This window comes from Phasianus colchicus, chromosome 13 (genome assembly GCF_987193195.1).
Source record: "Phasianus colchicus chromosome 13, bPhaCol1.hap1.1, whole genome shotgun sequence".
NCBI classification, from domain to species: Eukaryota; Metazoa; Chordata; class Aves; order Galliformes; family Phasianidae; genus Phasianus; species Phasianus colchicus.
The window spans coordinates 18,017,022-18,039,685 of record NC_143448.1 but is presented as its reverse complement, the minus strand read 5'-3'; the positions used below and the strand labels follow the sequence as shown (position 1 = coordinate 18,039,685).

Sequence of the window (22,664 nt, the reverse complement as noted above, 5' to 3'; positions counted from 1 at the left end):
AACAGCTGGCATCCTGTTATGGAAGAATGTCCTTTTATTTCCGAGCAGGTTGAACTGTCATTAATAGTATAATTAGGTGATTATCGGCGTACAGCAGAAAACTGCTTAATTGCACAGCCAGCTTCGTGAGGATCCCGGCTCCTTTATGGCCGCGTTCGGTGGAGCCGCCTGAAATTTCCGCGCGCCGCGCCGTTGTTTTTCCACATTGATTATTATTTTTTAATGCCTGTGACAGCTGTAGGAGCGTGGCAGGCAGCACTGTGCCGCCGGCGAGAGGGGTGCAGGGGGGGGGACACCCGGCGCTGGCACTCATCCCCGCCTCCCCCCCTCCCAAGGGGATTTTCTTAACCCCACGTGTGCCAGGCTGGTGTTGGGGAAGGGGATGGGGCAGAGTTGGTTGGTGGCCATCCTTTCTGCTCAGTGCCGTGCTATGGAGACACTCTGTCCCCATCCTCATCTTCATTCCCATTCCCATCCCTGTTCTTGTCCTCATCTTCATCCTTCATCTCCGTCCCATCCTCATCCCTGTTTCTGTCCTTGTTCCCAACACCCCAACCCCATCCCTATCCCCATCCCATCCCCATCCTTATCCCCATCCCATCCCCATCCCATTCCAAACCCTAGGTCCATCCCCATCCCATCCCATCCTATCCCCATTCCATCTTCAACTCCAAGTCCATCCCCAAACTCAAGTCCATCCCCATCCCATCCTATCCCCATCCCATCCCTGTCCTCATCCTATCCCATCCCCAACTCCAAATCCATCCCCAACCCTAAATCCATCCCCATCCCATCCTATCCCCATCCTCATCCAATCCCATTCCATCCCCAATCCCAAGTCCATCTCCATCTCCATCCCCATCCCACCCCCAACTCCAAGTCCATCCCCAACCCCAAGTCCATCCACACCCCATCCTATCTCCATATCCCCATCCTTACCCCATTCCATCCCATCTCATCCCCAAGTCTATCCTGTCCCCATCCCATCCTGTCCCCATCCACGTCCCATCCCATTCCTGTCCCCAGGATGTGGTGTTGTCAGCAGAGCAGATTTCTGTGCCCGCCAGACAATAGCGCTTTGTATCTCCCCCATTGCTGCGAAACACACTTGTTAGCACTGCATCTTTGTGCTGTAAATTTCCATGGAGTAATTACGCCTTAATTTATGATAATCCGGGGTGGGCTCTGGAGGGGGGTGAGCGCCAGTCAAGTTGGGAAGTTGTTCACCCAACCCCGGGGTCCCCGTGATCCCCACGTGGCTGGGACGGCGCAGTCACATCCTGCATGCAGACTTCTCCTCTGCCACTGTGTAGAGCCAGGAGGGTGTCCTCAGGCCTGGATCTGAGTGGGGACACCCAGAGGATGCTGCTTTTGGTGGACAGTGGGACCATGTGTGTACGCTTTGCGGCTGTATGGTGGATGGGGACACTGCCCATGGCAAGGTGTGTGGGTTTGGGTCATCCTGGAATGCTGTGCTGTGCCAGGCTGTGCCGTGCCATGTTGTGCGTGCAGTGCTGTGTCATGCAGTGCCATTCTTTGCCATGCCATGCAGTGCCATTCTGTGTCATGCTGTGCCATGCGTTGCCGTGCCATGCGCAGTGCTGTCCCCGTGCCACCAGATCACAACCTGCCCTCTCCTCTCCCTGCAAGCCATTGAGGTGCTGCAGCACTGCTCAGAGTGAGGGGGCCAGACACTTGCCCTGGACCCTGACCCCCCTGAATCTCTCATCCCACCTTGGTATGGAAGCGCTATCACCCAGCAACGCAGGGGCTCTTTTCTCTCTTTTTTCCAGGCAGAAAAATTGGACACTTTGGTAATTTTTCAAGAGGCGTGGATGGAAGGAGTGGAAAGAGGTGCTTGGAGGAAGGGCTCAGGGTGAAGTAGGATTGGAAACAGGGAGCTCTCCAAACTCTGTGTCTTCCTAAAAGCCCTAGAGGTGCCTCTGTGTGTCCTGAGCATCACTCCCACAGGGTGAAGCCGAACCACATGGGGACCTTGGAATCCTGGTGTCACTGATGAGGGACATCGTGTCCCCACTGCCAGATCTATATCTGCACCCTGGGGCTGAGGGTGTCCCCAAGGATGTCCCCATGGGGGTAAAGCCTCAGGGCTGCACCCCCTGCACCTGCAGCGCCGGTCCCTGTTCAGAGGGATCGCATACTGAGTGACATTTGCCAAGCGTAAAAATTCAATTAATTCCAGCAGGCAGATTAAATATAAGTGAATTTTAATAATTTGCTCTAAAGGCTGAGGATTACTGTAGGCAGAAGGAAAAAAAAGGGAGGAAATGGCACGTGTGGGGGCACCGACTGGCCTGCATGGCTCTGGCACGTGGGGCTCACGGTCACTAATTGTGCTAATTCCTGGCACGGGGTTTATGGAGGGGACACAGGGAGCTCCTCTCCTGCTCTCTTCCCCACTGCTTTGTGCCGTAGGCTGGGACATGGGGCAGTGCCATGTGTTCACTCACACCTCTCTGCATCCTCACCCACTGCTCTGTACTCCCAGCTGTGCTCCTGTTTTGCTTTTTCCATGGGTTCCCATACAGGCTGTGAACGCACAGTGAGGTCCGACTGCAGCACAGGGTGTTGCTGCTGCTCCAAGCCCTCCTGTGCAGGGCTCATGGTGACATGGGGACACGGAGCCTGGCTGGGACCTCTGCAGCAGTGCGTAAATAAAATCCCAGCAATGTGGGGGCACCGATTGCTGGCAGATGGCGCCGGTAGTGGGAAAATGAAAATACACGCAGTAAATTTCCTATTTGCCAGCGTTCATTTCTTATCCCAAGGTAAAGCCTTCCCTCTGGCCAGCGCTGTGCCATCTGCATGTTCATAACACAGCAGGGGTGGTGTGCGTCGTGAGCGCAGGGGTCCGTCTGTCTGTCCAAACTTCCATCCTGCTGGGTGCACCGCTCCGGCCTCCCCTGCAGCATGGCGTGGTGCAGCACAGCACAGCACAGCAGTGGGATTGATGGGATTGATGGAGATTGCCCGCGACCTTTGCTAGGACAAGAGGTATTACCATTAATACTTCTGTATTTCCTGGTTTCGCATGGTGCATAAATCTCCCACGGAGGCAGGCGGGCAGGGAATCCGCCAGGCTGCCTTATTAATACGCCTCAGCTCTTTGTTGCACCCAGCAGGGGCCAGGGAGAGAGTGCCTTTTTGGGGTAGTCTCCAACAGGTGCTGGGAAATCCCCAGTGCCTGTCACCCCAAAGCTTCCCACCTGGGTTTGGAAGCAGTGGGGCAGCCCCACGGGAACAGGGATGTGTTACAGGGCACTGTGCTGCAGCTCGGAGCACTGCATGGCTGGGTCAGCCCCTGATGCTAAAGGGATGCTAAAGGGCGATGCTTACCCCGCACTGAGCTCATGCATCCATCCCAGCTGACATCCCAGGGCTGGCTTTGGCCTCAGCCCCTTGCCTTGCCCTGCTGCCCCCTAACCCTGCCCCACAGCCCCCAGCACTGTCCCCTTTGCCCCCCTCCTGCCCCATGCAAGACCCAGCCTGCGTGAGAGCCTCCGCTCCAATTTTATTCGCTCTGCTCCAACCCATTTGCATAATCCACATAATCACCCTGGTTTTAATTGCCCACAACTCTGCAGAAAGATCATGTGGTTAAGTGGTAAATCATAATTAGATAAATAATTGGCTTGGCCACAGCAAGCTGCTTTGTTATACCTGCCATCTGCTGGGCAAGGGCTTCTCGCACCGAGAACAATGCGCTGCTGACAGCAACGCGGGCGCTCCTGCAGTGGGGCTGGGCTGGGGTGCAGGGATGGGGATGGGCACGGGGCTGGGAGGTGGTCTGGGTGCTCTGGGCCGTGCCTGACCCTGGCTGGTGCAATGCCCTGCACCCTCGTGCAATGCCCTGCAGCCCTGTGCAATTCCCCTGCAGCCCCATGCAATGCCCTGCAACCCCGTGCAGTGCTTGGCTCTGACCTATCTAATATCTGGTGGCACTGTGCAGTGCCCTGCAGCACCATCCGTGCAATACTTAGCAGTGCCGTGCAACGCTTGGCTCTGACCCACGTGATACCCAGTGGCACTGTGCCATGCCCTGCAGCACTGTGCAGTGCCCACCTCTCTCTCACATGATGCCTGGCAGCTCAGTGCAATGCCCAAATTTGATCCTTGCAATGCCCTCCAGCCCTGCGCAATGCCCATGGATCCCTCTGCCCTTCCCCTTGTAGCTGCTTTTCTCAAAAGCAGAGAGCTTGCTGTTCCCCTTGGCTCCTGATTGCAGTTTTACAGCTGCAGCTGTTTGCATGCAGCCCCTCCCCAGGTGCTTTTGCTCCCCAGGTCCTTATGCTCCCACAGGGCTGGTGCTGTGGTAGTACAGGTGAGGATGGAAATGGGTGTATGCTGGGCAGGAGGGCTTGGGCATGGGGGGAAACAGGCATTTGCACTTTGGAGAAATGGGAGGAGGTGGTGGTGGTGGCAGTTCCCTGCTTGGGCTCAGCTCTGCTGGAGCAGGGAGGAAAGAAGCTTTAAAGCACAACACAGGGTTGGGGACAGCTTGCAGAGGTGTACTCAGGGCCGCAGCTGGGGAACAATGCTGCCTGCAGCCCTGGTGCTGATGGCAGTGCAGCTCTGGCCCCTCTGCCTCCAAACGAGCTCTGATTACTTTGCTTGTTGTCGTTTGCCAGATCAATGAGCCATGGAGCAGAGATCGATGGAAGCACGTGGGCTGATGGCACTGTGCCGTGCTGTGCTCCCATCCCCATCCTGGGGGGGATCTGGGGATCCCATCCTCCTGGCTCTGGGGACTGCTCTGGACCCCTCCAGGATGGGGCTGTGCAGGGTGACCCAAAGTGCTTCGGGACATTTAGGGACACTGGGTGCTCTATGGGGACAGGCACCTTTGTTTTGGCTCATTAGAAAGCAGCGTGCAGGGAGGGTTGGGAGGAGGGCAGGAGCGCAGGCTCCAATCAATCAATTAATTAATTAATGGAGCGTGCTGGAGGTGCGGCGGCAGAGCTACTTTAATGAGGGATGGAAAATGTGCAGCAGCTCAGTGGGAATACACGTGGACAGGGGAGGACACAGTCCTGTCCCCTGCTGTCCCCTGTCTCCCTTGCTGCTGAAGGTACCTGGTGCTGCTCAGGTGCTGCATTGAGGATCCACCACCCCTTGCCCATGACTATGGGGGCCACTCCAGTGTGCCCAGCATCCCACGTGGCCACCACCAAACTTGGTGGCATCTTGCTGCCATCACCACCATGTGCTTGTGCCATGTATCCCATGCCATGGCCTCACACCCTCCCTGCAGGAGTCTGGGACTTGGCATGGCACGTCCCCAGGATGTCACCTAGTGCCTGTCCCGCTGTGACAGCTCCCTGGTGGCTCTCAGGAGGTGCGTGTTGGGGACGTGCTGCCCGCCCTGGTTCTGGCCGCTGCATTCAGGCAGCGCTGGGGCTCCACAATGTGAGGCAATTAGCATGGAAAATGTATGCAAAGCAGCTGTTCCCTGTGCGAGGCGTGTGCAGCTGGAGGCCGGCTCCAGATTGGGAGCAGAGGCAGTGAAAGGAGAGGAAGTATCGCTGCAGCCGGGGTTAAGAGGCAGAGCAGGAGAACAAAAGCCAAAGCGGGCGGCGGGGGCCTTAACCCCTTCACTGGCCTCAGCTGGGGCTCCCCACAGCCTCCCCATCCCTGCATCCTCATTGGGATGCAGCTGGCACCCACAGGGACCTCTTTGCCTGTGGCACCTGCTGGTGCCCGATGACGTCCCATGGTGGCCCTGGTGACATCCGACGGTGGTTCTGGGGGCTTCCCATTGTGGCTCTGGTGATGTCCCATGATGGCCCTGATGATATTTCCAGGTGGTCCTGGTGACATCTGATAGTGGCCCTGGTGGCCTCCTGTGGTGGCTCGTGCCATGGGGCACTGTCCTCAACTGCTCAGCTCCCCTCTAAACATTGGGCTCAGCCTGATGGAGTTCACAGATGCGAGTCCCAGGGCTGTGGATGAGGCTGGTCCCTGGGGAGGATGCTCATCTCCTCTCTTGTACAGCTTTCTGCTGTGCTGTTGGGTGTTGTGTTTTTTTTTTTTTTTTTTTCCTGCTCCATTTACCAGGGGCTGGAGATGCTGCCTGATCGTATTTGGTAATAAATTATTAGTTCCAGTGCTTGTGCACCCGTGAGCTCAAAATAGCTGCTTTTAAGCAGGCGGCTGGTGCAGGTTGAGTTCAATGGCAATCTGCTCTGAAGGGTACTTCATGCTCATTAGGGGCCTTTCAAGGTGCCTGTGCATTACTGGCAGAGGGGGACAAAGCAAAGGTGCTGAACCTGCCAGCACAGCGCTTCCCAGCAGCCTCCTGCAAGGGGGATGGGGACAAGAGGGATGATGCAGTGACACTGAGCCCCCAGATTGTCCTGCAGAGCCCCACTGTCAGTGCTCCCTATCCTCCTGCTGCAGCCACCCTGTTATCCCTGAGTCCTTTGGTGTCTCTGCTCGTGAGGTGGCACCTGGCTGAGGTGGCATTGGGATGCAGCAGGAGACAAGGGGACAGGCTGGGAGCAGGGAGATGGAGACAGGGTGGGAAAGACAATGCTGCAGGAGTGGGGTGAGCACCAGCGTGTGCCCTGTGGGTCCCCATCCCTGCAGTGACACCGGCGTTCCAGCAGCTGCCTCCTGTGCTGCAGCCAGCTGCCTGCTGCCTTCTAGCGGCTGCTGCCACGTGTGTCACCTCTGCCCTGCGTGTCCCTGCTTCCACGCATGCCACCCCTACCAGCACTGCCAACTCCTGCCCAACCATGGTTTTGCAGTGAGTATCCCTGGGCTGTTGGGTTTGGGGGGCATTTTAAACACACCCCTTTGTCACCAACACCGAGAGCGCGTGTGCCCTGTCCTCTCTGCCGTTGTGTTGGTTTGGCTGCAGCTGCACGCTCAGCCAGACTGGTTCTGCTCCTGCTGCTGGAGCAGCTCCTGCTGCCAAAAACCCGCCGGCGTCAGCAGGAGCAGGTGGAGGAGGGTGGCACGCGCCCAGCCCCGAGGTGTGGGGTGACCCTTGTGTGGGCACAGTGGATGGTGATGGCCTCGGCCACCCCATGCTGCGTGTCCCTGTGGTCCCCATGGGGGAGGAGGGCCGTGGAGCTCCATGCCTGGAGGCAGCACGTGGGTATCTCTTCCTGCACCCCAAGAATGGTGGCAGTGCTGTGGTGACTGCCCCATTCATGGGTTCCCATGAGTGCACCAGCAAGAGTGCATGGGTGTGCACAGCCCCGTTGCAAAGCAGGAGGTTTCCAGGGAGCAGCGGTGCTTGCATGTAAAAGGGGAGGGGGGGGCTGCCCAAAAAAATCCACCCGCGCCATCAGGTTGTAATTAGAGAGCGCGGAGGTGGCAGGGCCAGGTCTGGTGTCTGCGAGGAGCCAGGGATGAAAGGGAGGAGTAATTACAGAGCCCGCGGGAGGCAGGAGAAGCGCTGATTAGCACAGCATCGCCAGGCTTTTATTGGGGCTGGGGGGGGGCCGTGTGGGGGCCACCAGGCAGTGAGGAGCTGCGTGGGGTGCTCAGCCCTATAGGGCAGGGCTGCAGGACTGAACGCTGCACCCGGTGCCCCATAATTACAGGGGGGGACCCCAATCTCACCGGGGGTCTGTGGGTTGGTGCAAAGCTTAGGGTGTGCCCCCTCTTTCCCCCCTCCCCCCCACCCCAACACCCTGTGCTGGGTTTGATTCCCAGCTGTTCACGTAATGAATTTACATGAGCCTGTCGTGTCGACAAGGCGGCAGTCAATGGCTGAGAGCAGCGGAGTTAATAAATGCTTGGATAATGAGGGCAGAGGGGAGCGCGCGGCCGCCTCTCACGGGGCCGGGGGGGGGGCAAAGATTAATCCATGCTGAGTGGCACCCGCCGCCCCCCCATCCAGCCCTGTGCCCTCCCCTGCTCTGCCGTGGCTGCCCCTCGCCCTCCAGCTGGCACAGGAGCCATTTGGGGTGACGTGCCAAAGTGGCCACCGTGCGGTGCGATGGGACCCCTGACCGTGTGCCCCCACCTCCCCCCCAGATCTGCCCACCAGGGAGCAGGGCTAATTTTAGCCCGGTGTTAATGATTCTGCTCATTTAGAAATCTATTTTAAGGGTCCTGACATCAGCAGTTGCTGTTTTTGGAGGTGGAGAGCCCTGGAGCGCGTGGCTGGGACAGCCAGGGAGGGGGGGATGGGCACCCCGATGGGGTGTGGGGTGCACTGTGTCATGCCCATATCCAAACCATCCCCCCTTCCCCAGGTCCTATAGAGCTGTCGTGCTTTTGGGTGCAATTTGGAGACCTGGGGGGTGCAATGAGGAGGATTTGAGGGTGTGCTTTTGGAGATGGGGGTGTACAGTGGGGGTGCCTTGTGGTTGCAGTAGTGAAGATTTGAAGGTGCTGTAGTGGGGATTCGGGTGTGAAGTGGTGCGTAATGGTGCTGGGGATTTGGGGTCGCAGTGGTGGAGAGTTGGGGTTGCAAGGGTAAGGATTGGGATGTGCCATGGAGAGTAGGGAGGGGGGCTTTGGGGGTATGTGGGGAGCCGTGGTGGAGGTTTGTAAATGTGGTAGCAGGGATTTGGGTGTGAAGTGGTGCCCACTGGGGGGTGGTATTTTGGGGAGCAGTGATGGGGGTTTGTAATTGCATTGGTTGGGATCCAGGCATATATGTGGGGGTACCCTGGTGAAGATGTGAAGATGCAATTGTGAGGATTTGAGTATAAAATGGTGCTGACTGGAGATGTGATGGTGTGGATTTGGGGGTGTAGTGGTGACGATTTGGAGATGCAGAAGCAGTACTGTGGGGTTACAGTGCTAACAACCTGGGGGTGCGCTCCAAGGGATTGGAGACTGCAGCGGTGGGGTTTTGGGGTTGCAATGGTTGCAGCATGGGATGCAGCAGCACCGTTTTAACAGGGGGGCTGCCTCGTGATGCCCACGCTCCTGCATCCCCCCTAGCATCCCTCCCTCATGCTGAGCCCCCCCGTTCCATTATCAGCACGGGCACGGCGTGCCGGATCAGTGGGGCCATGTGACGCCGGCGGCAGCTGGTGGCCCCGTGGCAGCTTGTTTGCTGCAGGCGAGCAGCCCGGGTGCGCTCGCTTTGTTCCATAAGCTGCAGCCCCGCCGCCACGAGCTGCTTACTGTGAGCACATGGGGGGCTCCGGGGGGGTCCGCGCCCCACTGGGGGCTCCTCACTATTACATGAGCTTGGAGGGAGGGGAAGAGGGGTTTAATGGGGGTGAAGGGGAAGTTTTTCTGCTTCTGGATGGGAGGTCTTGGGGCCAAACTGGGGATGGGGGGGAAGGAGGGGCTGCTCAGCCCGGTGCTGTGCCCACCCCGTGCCAACCCATCAGCGCTGCTGACCTGTGCTGCTCTCGTTTGCAGGCATGAGCCATGAGTCGAAGTCGCCTTCCTTAGGAATGCTCTCCACCGCCACTCGCACCACCGCCACCGTCAGCCCCCTGACCCCCTCCCCTCTCAACGGCTCCATCGTCCCCAATGGCAGCCCGGCGGCCAGCAGCACTCTGTCCGTCCAGGCAGCGCCGTCCTCCAGCTTTGCAGCCGCCCTGCGCAAGCTCGCCAAGCAAGCTGAGGAACCCAGAGGTACGTATGGGGCTGGGTGGGATGGGAACGGAGAGAAATAACCCTTGGGTTGCCCCAGGATGCAGCACCACCACCTCTGTGTCCCCGTGGCACCGCGGGTGCCCCGAGCCGCAGGATGGTGTTTTCTCACTGATGTCTTTTCTCAACGCCGTGTCTCGAGGGGGCAGTTTAGAAATTCAATTCAGCTGGAGTAATCCAAATGCCATATCATTCGCTGTACCCCGAGAGAAAGTCTGGTGAGAGCGCAGCACGGAGCTTGTCCTCACCCCCTCCCTCCCCTTCTCCCTCCCCTCTGTGAATCTCATTTTTCCGGAGGCTCCTTGGATGTGTTCTTTCTGCAGCCCTGCTACATAACAAACCCATGCTGCAGCCCAGTGCTTTAATCGGGAGCCCTGCAGCGTGGCATAGAGCAGGGAGGGATGTGTGGTGCCCAGGGATGCAGGGTACCCCCATCCCCTGCCACCCCACAGCACCCCTCTCCTCTGCCATCCTGCCCTGGTGCTGCTATGGAGCAGGGCTGCAGCTTTCAAGGGGAGAGTATGTGGGGTTTCAGAGCTGCTTTGCAAACACAAAGTGTTTGTCCCTGATATTTGCCCCACTGGGTGCTCCTTATCATAACCCAGACCCTTGGCAAGAACCTTTTCACAAACACTATTTGCAAGACCCATGGCACAGCGCAGCACAGGCAGCTCAACCCATCCAAAGCAATATTTTTTGCTCAGTTCCTTGGGGTTTCCTTTGCCAGCTTGCCCTCTCCTCCCTCCTGCAGTGCTCTCCCCGTGTGCAGCCTTACCCAAATTCCTGCCCCAGCAGTGCTGTCTCATGCTGAGCCGCCGCAATCCCTTCGGATTTCCCCTCCCTTTGCTGGGCTGTGTGTAACTGCTGCACAGTTTGCTCACAGAAGCCATCCTCCTCCCCTCTCTGGGTGCCTGAGTACCTCATCCCAGGGGTTCCCATACACGTGGGCTGCAGTGCAGTGCTGGGCGTTGCTCCATGGTGTTCTTTACCTCCTGGAAAGCCAATCCTCATCCCATTTCCCTTCCCACAGGGCTGGGACAATGCTTGGCCATGGCACACTGTGGGTGGGGTGATGTCTTCAGAGGGCTTTTCTCTGTGGTGGACCAGAGGTGCTTTGCATGCACGGATCAGCCCTGCAGCACGTGGCTCTTCTATGTGTAGCGACACAGGGATGCATAGAGATGCACAGGGACACGCTTCCATCCCAAACAGGTCTCACTGTGGAAGGGGCTGTGGATGGGGTCCTGCAGCACATCCCTCATTGCTTCAGGGCTGAGTTCATCCCCATAGGATGGAGCAAGTCACAAAGAACCCCAAAGCTCAGGGGCTGGCCGGGGCATCCAGGCTCACCCCTGCACAACTCTGCCTGCAGGGTAGATTTTTTTTTCCCCTTTGCTTTCTTCTTTTCCCTCCTCCTTCAGGGTCTCAGCTGTTAATTACATTTGCCTGTCAGCCCCAGCTGCTAATCTGCTATCGCTGAGCGGAAAGCAGGAGGTCAGAAAACAAAGGTGACACCATCACACTGTGCCTCTTGTCATCTCCAATCCAGATTAGTTTCATTGACTAACTCCTGGCTGAATACCGCCAGTTAATTATAACGATCACAAACCCTCCCGTTTAAAGCCACACAGTGAGAATTAAGGTTCTGAAGTAAGACTTTAGCTTCATTAATTGCCGGGCTCATTGTGATGGTATTGATTGTTAACGCTATCGCATGGTGAGTAATGGCTTCCCAGCTCAGAGGGGATTAGGCTGTTAATTGTTGTTGGCCTTGCGCTGACAAGATAGACTTCAGTGGGTGTCAAATCCGTATCGGTGCCTCCTTTGTGGCGGGCAGCCTTTCTCTCCCCCAGCCTCACCGCTCTTGAAATGAAAGCGATTCGCAGCAACTCGGGAATAATTAATAAGGTGGTGTGGCCAAAGTGCTGCTGCGCTCATCCCGCTGCCCTGCTGAGCATCCTTTGGGATGCAGCTGGGACATCCCTGCTGCCTGCGCATCCCGGTGCTGGGCTGCGTGTGCTGAGGGCGTTTGGAAGTGGAGGCGGGGGGGTTGGGAATGTGTGCAGGGTGAGGAGCTGCACTGCGTGTTCAGGGCAGCCAGCTTGTGTGCTTGCAGGGCCAGCAGACAGTTTGCACACCCAAGGGAGGTGGCTGGCGCATGCAAGCCTACAGCATCCATGCCTGGCCGGGCAGAGCTGTCACCTCACAGGCAGCCTCACCGTGGTGGCTTTGGGCACCCCGGGCTCTGGTCAGTGGCCAGTTTGGTGCGTTTTGGCTCCTGCACCCGGAGCTGATCCTCGCCTGGGGATTTGTGTGCAGGCAATTTGCAGCCGAGCACATGCTGGGCTCCGCCTGCCCCAGTTAGCGTGGAATTTGTATTGCTGCTCCAGCTCTGCTTTTCTCCACGCGTTGCACTCTCCGCCTTAATTCCATTTCAGAGGGTTTTATTTTTCCCTTGCAAATACTGCCAGCATCCCTGGGGTGGGTATAATTTCAAATACGGATGTATTATGCAAATTGAGCCAAAGCTTTGCCCAAGGGTTACCAGGAGCTGCTCACGCATCCTCACACCGGCGTCTGGGAGCAGCCTTGGCTGGCACTGCTTGGCACCAGAGCATGGGCTCAGCCCTGGGGGTGATGCTCACTCTTGGCCTTTGGGATCTGAGTTGGGTTTATGGGGGCAGTGAGCTGGGTTTCACCTTCCCTCTCCCTGTGGCTCAGCTGGGTTTGCAGAGGGATGGAAATGAGCTCCTGTATACAAGCTGAGCCCTGTAACGACAGAGGATGGGTCTCCATGGGCATAGGGATGGCTTCACCTGCTGCTGCCCCCCAGGCCTGCGGAAGGGGAGATGGTTGGCCCCTCTAACAGCTGCCTCCCTCCTGTTGTGTTTGTTTCCCAGGCTCCTCGATAAGCAGCGAGTCGTCGCCCGTCTCCTCACCAGCCACCAACCACAGCTCACCTGCCAGCACGCCCAAACGTGGCCCCATGGGCCCCATCATTGTGCCCCCTGGGGGGCACAGCGTGCCCAGCACACCGCCTGTCGTCACCATCGCCCCCACCAAGACGGTCAACGGGGTGTGGAGGAGCGAGGGCAGGCAGGTAAGGATGGGGAGCCCATCCCCAAAAGGGACACCGAGGCACTGAGCAGAGGGTGTGCCACTGCCGTGCGCTGTGCTGATAGTGTGAGGGCCGTTTGCTTGTGCCAACCATGATAAAAGTGCTGGGAGCTGCTCCCCATTGTGGTGCCACCCTGCACTGTGCTCCTTTTGTCCCCTCTGCCATGTCCCCAGGCTGCCATCCGGAGAGAAGTGGGGAGGTGGTGGAGGGTGGGGGGGGGACGACGCGCCGGCTAATTAAGAAGCATCGTTAGTTCTTCTCCTCTCCTCTCGCATGTTGCAAGCAGATTCCCGGGGGGATTATGCCACTTGGAAGGACTAATTAAACCACAAAGCGGAGAGGCGAGGGGAAGGGATGAGAAATACTGGATGCGGGGAGGAACAAAACCAAAGCCCTGGGTACATGGAGGGGTTCAGGGTACCCGGGTGCTGCCCACCCCACCAAGCCCCCCTGCATGCCGTCCTGCTGCTCCTCAGTGACCCCAGTGGAATATAGGTTAACCGAGCGTGCTTTATTGTCTGGCAGAGCTGTGCTTGCAGCGTGACGCCCGGAGCTGGGGGAGGTAATTAGAGCGCAGCCTCACATGCACTGTGCTCAGCACAGGCTGCGGGGGGGACGGCCTTTGTGCCGCCTGCGGTGACCTTGGGACCGTCCCCGATGGCTGGCTGGGGTCCTGCAGCCTGCCCTGGGGTCCTGCAGCCTGCACTGCCATTCCTTTGATTGGAGGAATAGTCTGGTTCCTGCTGCTAGGGCTCATCCCTCCATCGCTGGCTCAGCCCCTGTAATGGGGACGGTGCTGCCAGGTGACCCCAGGGTGCCCCCCGAGCTGAGGTCAGTGCGTGTGACCTTCATCCTGGATGGGAATTCACCGCCTGACTGATGAGGCAGTGGGATGGGGTGCTGCCATTGGCTCCCCCCGGGGCTGGCCCTGCGTTTTATGGCTGCTATCAAAGGGCCTCTGCCGGATTTACACCGGCTGTGCTGCTCCGGGCGCCGTTGGTGTCTGCATCCTCCGAGTGATTAATGGCTCTGGAGAACAAAGCTGCCTGTAAATCTGCAGGCAGGTACAGCGTGTCCTGCTGTCAGCCCATCCCCAGCGTCAGCACCCCCCTCTCCAGCTGGGTGACCCCCATGCAGCCCCTAAGCCCCATCCTTTAATGGATACAGGGATGCTTTCCACCATCCCCTAACGGCCAGCTCTTCTTTTCTGCCCCTTTGCCTTCCAGCAAGAAGCAGGGTCACGAGGCAGCAGCAGCAGCAGCCGTGAGCGGCTCATCTCTGAGCCCCCTCTGACACAGGAGAAAGCAGGGGGTCCCACAGTCCCAACGCATCTCCTGGGCACTCCATACTCCTTTGGGCTGCCCCCCAGCTCTGTGGTCCAGGACTCCCGCTTCCCACCTCTCAAGTAAGTCGGTGTCATGGGGAGATGTGGAATGTGGGATGGTGCAGGGATGTGGGGTGTGGGATGCAGGGATGATGCCGGGTGTGGGATTTGGGATGGTGTGGGACGATACGGGATGCAGGGTGTGGGATGTGGGATAGGGGATGTAAGATATGGTATATGTTGTGTGGGGTGCAGGATGGTGTGGGATGTGGAATGCAGGATGCAAGATGGTGTGGGATATGGGAAGATGCAGAACGCGGGTGCCTCTCAAGTAGGGGTGGCATCACCCTGATGCTCACTGTCCCCTTTTCCCACCAGCCTGCAGCGTCCCGTGCACCACGTGGTGCCACCCAGTGCTGTCACCGAGGATTACCTGCGCAGCTTTCGGCCCTACCACACAGCTGAGGACCTCCGCATGTCCTCACTGCCACCTCTTGGCTTGGACCCAGCTGCGGCTGCTGCATATTACCACCCCAGCTACCTGACACACCACCCCTTCCCTCACCCTGCCTTCAGGTGGGCACTCACCCTTACCAGCAGGGATGCTGCTGGGAGGCGGGAGGATGACCCCAAGGGTTGTGCTGCAAGCTGCAACAACCCTCCAGGATAAAATTTCTCCCTTTTTGGGGTTTTACACCCTGCTGAGCACCCCTGTCTCCCCAGGATGGACGACTCCTACTGCCTCTCAGCACTGCGGTCCCCCTTCTACCCATTGCCGGCCCCAGGCTCGCTGCCCCCCCTGCACCCCTCTGCCATGCACCTGCACCTGTCAGGTGTGAGGTACCCTGCCGAGCTCTCGCACTCCTCACTCTCCGCACTGCAATCGGAGCGCATCTCCAGCCTGGCTGCTGAGAGGTGAGTGGTTATGGGGTGGCTGCTGCGGGGTGGAGATGGAGGGGGTCTGTGGGAGGCTAACGGGCACCTGATGGGGGTGTTTTCCTTTGGTTCTCTTTTTGCAGGTTGCAAATAGATGAGGAGCTGCGGCAGAGGGAAAGGGAACGCGAGAGGGAACGGGAGAAGGAGCGGGAGAGGGAAGCAGACCGGGAGAGGGAGAAGGAGCGAGAACGGGAGCGTGAGAAGGAGCTGGAGAGGGAGCGTGAGAAGGAGCGCGAGCGGGAGCTGGAGAGGCAGCGGGAGCGTGCCCGGGAGAAGGAGCTGAGCATGGTGAAAGCCATGGAGAGCCCCTTCCTGCCTGTGGCTGAGCTGCATGCCCTGCGGGGGCACCCGGCTGAGGAGCGCGGCAAGCTGCCGGAGCCCGGCAGAGCAGGTAACAACCCTGTGGGTGGCATCGGGGCTGGTCCCCATTCCTCTCCAGATGGTAAAGCTGAGGGGGGTCGGGTCCCAGAGCCCAACTCTCTGGTTGCCAGCTTGCAGTGCCAGGAGCCCAGCTGCTGCTGTGCGCTCAGCGGGGCTGCTGCGGAGCACCGGGACTCTTGGAGAGGTGTTTGTGCCATTTGACTTCACCCCGGCACGCCAAGCAGCTGGGCTGGCAGCAGGCAGGGGAGCAGGAGCTGCAGGCTGCCATCCCACGGGGATGCTGTGCAGCCCTCTTCCATGCACAGGTAGGGTTCAGCATGCACCCTGCCAACCCTCTGTCTCCTCTTTTTTTGTTCCCCAGAGAAACTGAAGGACTCAGTGCTGCCCACGCCGAAGCCCCTCCAGCACCCGCTGCACCCACCACCCACCTCACACCACCCCGTGCCCAGCCTCATCCCCAACCACAACGTCTTCCCCCTGCCCGGCAGCAGCGCGGCCACGGCGTTGCTCATCCACCGCACCAACGAGGAGGAGAAATGGCTGGCCCGGCAGCGCCGCCTGCGCCAGGAGAAGGAGGACCGCCAGTCCCAGGTGTCAGAATTCCGCCAGCAGGTGCTGGAGCAGCACCTCGACATGGGGCGCACCCCGAGCCAGCCTGAGCCCGAGCACCGGCCTGACAACCCCAGGTAGGGCTGCACGCCCCGGGTGGCTTTTGCCTCTCTGCCAGGATGAAGGATGCCCCTTTCCATGCTCCCTGTGCCAATCTTCCTGAAGGTTTTATATGATTTTTTCCCATCTTGCTGCCATTTTTGCCACCCTGTGAGCTGGCTCTGAGCAGGATGAGCCCCCCCCCCCCCCTCCTCCCTCCCCCAAACTCAGCCTTCATGCTTTCCTCCTGCACCAGGCGAGCGGTGCGTCCGGTGCCAGCAGGTCCCCGCCGTGCTGTGCCAGCCAGGCCGGCTGTGCTGGCAGCACTGTGTGGTGCCACTGCCTGACATCTGCGCGGCAGCAGGCGGTGAGCCCGGGAGGTGGCCGAGGGCCAGCAGTGAGCAGCCAGGTGCTGCCGAGGCGATGGCACCGCTAATTGCAGCTTCCCCTGTACAGCCTGAAAGCTGCTCTGATAGAGGGATGCGCAGTGGGATGAGGGGGGCACCCGGTGCCCACAGCCCTGCATTGACGCGGGTTTTCTCGCTCTGTTGCCGAGCGCTCTGGTGGTGTGGGCTTATCCAGTCGGCTCTGCTGCCGGCTCCCATTGTTATTTTTGGATATCAAGGGGATTAGTGCAGCTAATCGAGTATAACAAGGAGCGGATTGCGGGGCGGCACAATGGCAAGTGCCTGCTGCAGCCGCCCACCCCCATCCGTGCATCCCTCCCCAGAGCAGGGAGGAGACATCAAGGTCACCCTGAGTACAGCAGCAAGTGGGGGGGGGGGGGAGGGGGGTGTTCTTACAGCCTCATCTCCCTCCTATCCCATTTCCATCTTCATCTCATCCCTATCCTCACCTCATTCCTATTCCTATCCCAGTCCCTCACGCAGCATCCTGCCCATGCCTGTGCCCCATGTAAGTGCCACCAAAGACCCCCCAGATGGTGGGGAGGGACAGGGACCCCACTCTCCACTGGGGCAGGTGATGCCCTCAGCCAGCAGCGCTGGTGCCTGCAGGAGCTCTCCATGGCACAGTGGCAGCTGCGACCCGGCTGGCAGCACTGAGCCCTCACTGCTCTGCTGCACAGAGGTCTGGAGCGCTCGAGTGGAAAAGCGTTAAACGCTCCTCTCCGGCACATGAAATATTTATCCTGCTAACAGGTTTGCTCCTTCCCTGGGTGTTTAGGGAAGGTTTCACTGCAGCGTCACTCTTTGTGTGGTGAGCGCCTGTGCCATCCCAGTCCCGTGGAGGGGTCCCCTGTCCTGTGTCCCATTCCCAACCCTCCCCACGTGCACCTAACAGACCATTTCTCCCCACATCCAGCTTACAGACAGGGTTTGCTTCTCCTCTCCATCCCTCCCTCTTCTCTCTTTCCTGCAGGTCAGGACCAAGCCGCCACGAGCCGAGCATCCGTGAGCCAGGGCAGCACTTTGGTGGTCCGCCGCCACTCATCTCCCCCAAGCCCCAGCACCACCCCATCACCACGTCCCTCTGGAACCCTGTCTCCCTGATGGAGAGCCCCTCAGAGCCCCCCCGGCGCCTCCCTGAGCCTCACGTCCTCCACGGCCACCCGGCCCCCTTTGAGCCCAGCCGGCAGGGCATCCCACTGGTGAAGGTTGAGAGAGTCTTCTGCCCCGAGAAGCTGGAAGACAGTGCAAGGAAAAGGGATGCTCTGGAGAAATACCCCCTGCCACGAGAGCCCAGCACTGCGGAGCACACAGGCTTCACCCACACACCATTCCTAGCCGAGCTGGAGAAATCCACGCAAAGCATCCTGAGCCAGCAGAGACCCCCAGCCACCCCTTTTGGGGAGGTGACCAAGCCCAGCTCGCCCTACAGACCCCCCCAGCCCCGTGCACAGGACCCCATGTACATCTATGATGAGTTTGTGCAGCAGCACCGCAGGCTGGTCAGCAAGCTGGACCTGGAGGAGCGCCGGCGACGGGAGGCCAGGGAGAAAGGTGAGGAGGGGGCTTGGAACCCCCCCAGGCACCAGGACCCCAATGGGGGCAGCCAGGAGGGGGTTCCCCTGTGATGCCGTCAGCCCAGCCCGCAGGCATTTGATGCAAATGCTCCCGAAAGCCAAATCAGAGCAGCTTGGTAAATCCTCTGCTCTAGACATGCCCAATTAATAAATGATGAACTGAGGCTAATAAGCTGGCTTTAAATATTAATAGGGTCGTGCGAGCAGGGATGTGAACAGCAGCGATGAGATGGAGCGGGGTGTGGGGGCAGCACTGCCATCCCCCCTTGTGCCCCATTGACCTGCTGAGCCTGGTGCCCCCCATCAAGGCAGATAGTGTGTCCCCAGTGTCCCTGGCCCTGGCACGAGGTGCTCCTGGGTGTTTCCCTCCCTGGTGCCCCAGCAGCAGCAAGGGGAGAGTCAGCCCTCTCACTGCAGGCGGCCCACAGAGACGTAATTCCTCCAGTCCCCCTGCAAGCCATCCCAAAACAGAGCTGAGCTGGGATGCTGCGGTGAGCATCCCTACCCAGCAGGATTCCAGCCATTCCTGGGGTCCCAGCAGGTTCCCACGGCCCCAGCAGTATATGGGGGGGTCCCAGCATGCCCCCCCAGGCTGATTATCAGCCTCTCCCCATCCCCAGGTTACTACTATGACCTGGATGACTCCTGTGATGACAGTGATGAGGAGGAGGTGCGGGCACATCTCCGGTGCGTGGCTGAACAGCCCCCGCTGAAGCTGGACACATCCTCTGAGGTATGGGCACAGCACTCAGCTGGCTGTGGGGCTGAGTTGGGATTGGGGATGGGGATAGGATGGTGATGGGGATGGGGTTGAGGATGGTGATGGGATGGAGATAGAGATGAGGTTGACGGTGGAGATGGGGATGGCCATGGGGGTGGAGATGGGAATGAAGATGGACATGGAGACGGGGGTGGGAGGTGAAGGGTGGGGATGGAGACAGCTGCTGTGCTGCTTTGGGGCTGACCCAGCTCTGTTCTCCCCTCGGGCCCCAGAAGCTGGAGTTCCTGCAGCTCTTCGGCCTCACCACGCAGCAGCAGAAGGAGGAATTACTGAGCCAGAAGCGGCGCAAGCGCCGGCGGATGCTGCGGGAGCGCAGCCCCTCACCACCCACGGTGCAGAACAAGCGCCGCACGCCCTCCCCACGCCTCCCCCTCTCCACCCGCTACAGCCCCGACGAGATGAACAACAGCCCCAACTTCGAGGAGAAGAAACGCTTCCTCACCATCTTCAACCTCACGCACATCAGCGCTGAAAAGAGGAAAGGTAACGCCATGCCCCGTGCTGGGGTGGGGGTCCCTGTCCCCATGCCGCGGGGCTGCCTGGTGCCGCGAGCGTGCCCCGCTGAGCAGAGGCTACACTAAACCTCAGCTTCCCATGCGGCAGACAAGGAGAAGCTGGTGGAGATGCTGCAGGCCATGAAGCAGAAGCCCACGCCGGCTGCTGTGGTGGTGAAGAGCTCTCCACGGGACAGCCCCAGCGGACCTGCTGCCGGTAAGCTCCTCCACTCCTCCTTCCCCCTCACTTGCTGTGCCCGATCGGGCGCTGCTGTGCCAACACTGCTCCTCCTCTGCCCCAAGAGCCACCTCTGCTGCTGGACTCGGATAAGCCTGTTGGCATCATTGCCTCAGTGCCCGAGGTGCAGAAGCCATCAGAGCCGGGCAGAGTGGAGCCTTTGAGAACTGCAGAGCTGCCCAGGGTGAAGGAGCCAGCTGAGAAGCCTCGGCTGAGCGATGGGCACTCGGGGAAGAAGGCACTGAGCATCCTCAGCTACGTCAGGGGCCCTCTGCCCAAGGACATCCCTGTGCCACTGTCCCACAGCATGAATGGTAAAAGCAAGCCTTGGGAGCCCTTCATTGCTGAGGAGTTTGCCCACCAGTTCCACGAGTCCGTGCTGCAGTCCACGCAGAAGGCGTTGCAAAAGCACAAAGGTACCACACTGGGGCAGCAACCCCATGGGGGCACAGGCAGGAGAGCCGTGGGTTGGCACTATGGGAAAAGGCACTTGTAACCCCATTCCCAGAGCATCCCTGGGAAAGATCGTGGAGAGGTAAAAAGGTGCAGGGAAAACACAGCTGGGTTGTAGCAGAACTCATTCATTTCAACGCATGGGGCTGAGAAAAATGAAGTCAGCAGGGAAGGGGCTGACACTTTGTGCCTGCAGGGGGGACAGCGGAGCAGAACCACAAGCTGGATGCCTCCATCCACTACAACATCCCTGAGCTTCAGGCCTCCAGCCGCCCGCCTGCCCCACACAACGGCACGGCCGAGGGGCACCGGGCGCTCGCCCCACCGCTGCCACGGGACCGCCATGACTCAGCCTCTGAGGATGAGGAGGAGGAAGATGAGGAGGAGGAGGATGAGGAGGAGTGCCCCAGGCCCAAGTGGCAAGGGATCGAGGCAATTTTTGAAGCTTACCAGGAACACATAGAAGGTAGAGACCGGGGACTGGGGCTCAGCGGGGTGTTGCCTGGCTTGGTTAGCCGTGGGGTCACGTCATCAAGCATCACCTTACACCCTGCTGCCACCAGGCTTGCCACCCAGACCTTTTCCATTCAGCTGGCAAAGTGTTGTACTGGGAGGAGGCTGCGTCTTGGGGCTGGCAGGGAGTGAGGGCTTTGAAGTGCTCAGCCCATCCCTGTACCTTGCAGAACAAAACCTGGAGCGCCAAGTGCTGCAGACACAGTGCCGGCGGCTGGAGGCCCAGCACTACAGCCTGAGCCTGACGGCAGAGCAGCTTTCGCACAGCATGGCGGTGAGTGGGGCTTCTGGGGGGGCACCTGGCCTCTGCAGGGCATCCAGGCCTCCCGGGGGGGTCTCCATTATCCTGCAGCGTCCCAAATCCTCCTGCAATATCTCCATCTTCTACAGTGCCCAATCCTCCTGCAATGTCCCCATCTTCCTGCAGTTTCCCCACTGTCCTCTAAGTTCCCCATCCTCCTGCAGTGCCCCTGTTCCCTTCAATCCCCCTATCCTCCTGCAGTGCCCCAATTCCCTTCAATACCCCCATCCTCCTCCAACGTCCCCATTGTCCTCCAGTGTCCCTGTATTCCTGCTGTGTTCCCATTGTCCTCCAACATCCCCATCCTCCTGCAGTATTCCCAAATCTTCCTGCAGTTCCCCCATCCCCTGCAACGTCCCCCTCTTCTGCAGTGTCCTCTCTGTCCTCCAGTGTCCCCATCCTCCTACAATATCCCCATCCAATACAGTACCCAATCTTCCTTCAATCAATCTTCCAGTTGTACTCTAAGGTTTTTCTGCAATTCCCCATCCTCCTGCAATACCCCCATTCCCCTTCAGTCCCCTCATCCTCCTCCAACACCCCAATTCTCTTCAATACCCCCATCCTCTTGCAGGGTCCCTATTGTCCTCCAACATCACCTATTCTCCTGCAGTGTCCCCCTTGTCCGCCACTGTCCCTATCTTCCTGCAATCACCCCATTTTCCTCTAAGGTCCCCATTTTGCTGCAGTACCTCCATTCCCTTCAGTCCTCCCCCATCCTTCTCCAATGTCCTGATGCTCGTGCAGTGTCCCCATTGTCCTCTAAGATCCCCATCCTCCAGTATCCCCAAATGCTCCTGCAGTACCCAATCCTCCTGCAGTCTCCCCGTGGTCCCCTAAGGTCCCCATCCTCCTGCAATGTCCCCATTCTGTTCAATATCCCCAAATCTTCAAGCAATGCCCCCATCCCCTGCAATGTCCCCATTGTCCTCCAGTGTCCCCATGCTCCTGCAAGTCCCCATTTCCCTGCATTGTCCATCCCCTGTGTGCTGCCCTGACGTTGCCCTTTTGCTGCCTCCCTGCAGGAATTAAGGACCCAGAAGCAGAAGATTGTCTCAGAGCGAGAGCGACTGCAAGCAGAGCTGGATCACCTGCGGAAGTGCCTTGCCTTGCCTGCAATGCAGTGGTCTAGGGGTTATTTCAAGGGGTATCCCAGGTGACCCTTCTTGGGCTAGGCCGAACATATAGTCTAGAAATAATAATCTATTTTATTACCTTGAATATTTAATATTTTTCACTGGGAGGTTTGAAGCTAAAAAAAAAAAAAAAAAAAAAAAAAAAGAATAAAATAATAATAATAATGATGATGATAATAATAATAATAAAAAAAAAAGCAAACAAACAAAACAAAAGCAAACGGAGAATGTGCCATGCATGAAGCAAAGGGTGGCGGGGGGGCTGGGAGGCTGGGCTCTGACCTTGTGTCCCCCCCCTCACCCCCCCCCTCCCCTTCCACACACACACTTTATATTGCTCATTTCTTATTTTATTTTATAAATTCTGATGAAAGACTCCACCGCCCACAACACTAAGGCTGGAGGAGCCCTGCAGGGTAAGGGGCAGCCCCCCCAGCTCCTCCCCCCCCCCCCCCACACCCCCAGCTTGGGGGCTCCCCCAGCACTGCACTTGGCTATAACCAATAAAGTCCATGAATCGTCGGAGCAGAGCTTCATTCCTGGGGAGGGGGGGGGAAAAAGTGGGAGGGGGGGAAAGGGGGAGGATCCCACATTTTAGAGGGGTGTGGGGTGATGGTTTGGCAATGGAAGAGTCTGAAAAAAGAAAAAAAAAAAAAAAAAAAAGAGGAAAAGAAAAAAAAAAGGTGCTTCAGCCTTGTCATGTGTATATATATTAAAAAGGAAAAAAGTTTTGTATGTTTTTTATTGCTTTAATTATTATTGTTAT

At 58.5% G+C, this 22,664-nt stretch overlaps 1 protein-coding gene across 2 annotated transcripts in view; it reads left to right on the top strand.

The window, feature by feature from the left end:
- GSE1 (Gse1 coiled-coil protein) overlaps positions 1-22,250 on the top strand; it is an 85,738-nt gene extending 63,488 nt beyond the window's left edge. Inside the window, exons 3-17 of one of the 2 annotated variants that reach the window (XM_031614941.2) lie at positions 9,355-9,573; positions 12,492-12,691; positions 13,936-14,114; positions 14,412-14,609; positions 14,757-14,948; positions 15,053-15,360; positions 15,712-16,036; positions 17,379-17,959; positions 18,603-18,715; positions 18,976-19,246; positions 19,352-19,474; positions 19,561-19,911; positions 20,145-20,414; positions 20,632-20,735; positions 21,788-22,250. In XM_031614941.2, coding sequence (XP_031470801.2) covers positions 9,355-9,573; positions 12,492-12,691; positions 13,936-14,114; positions 14,412-14,609; positions 14,757-14,948; positions 15,053-15,360; positions 15,712-16,036; positions 17,379-17,959; positions 18,603-18,715; positions 18,976-19,246; positions 19,352-19,474; positions 19,561-19,911; positions 20,145-20,414; positions 20,632-20,735; positions 21,788-21,922 — 3,569 coding nt within the window. In that variant the 3' untranslated portion in view covers positions 21,923-22,250. The remainder of the gene's footprint in view (positions 1-9,354; positions 9,574-12,491; positions 12,692-13,935; positions 14,115-14,411; positions 14,610-14,756; positions 14,949-15,052; positions 15,361-15,711; positions 16,037-17,378; positions 17,960-18,602; positions 18,716-18,975; positions 19,247-19,351; positions 19,475-19,560; positions 19,912-20,144; positions 20,415-20,631; positions 20,736-21,787) is intronic. The other variant, XM_090149452.1, reaches the window with a different exon arrangement.
- The last annotated feature ends 414 nt before the right edge of the window (positions 22,251-22,664 follow it).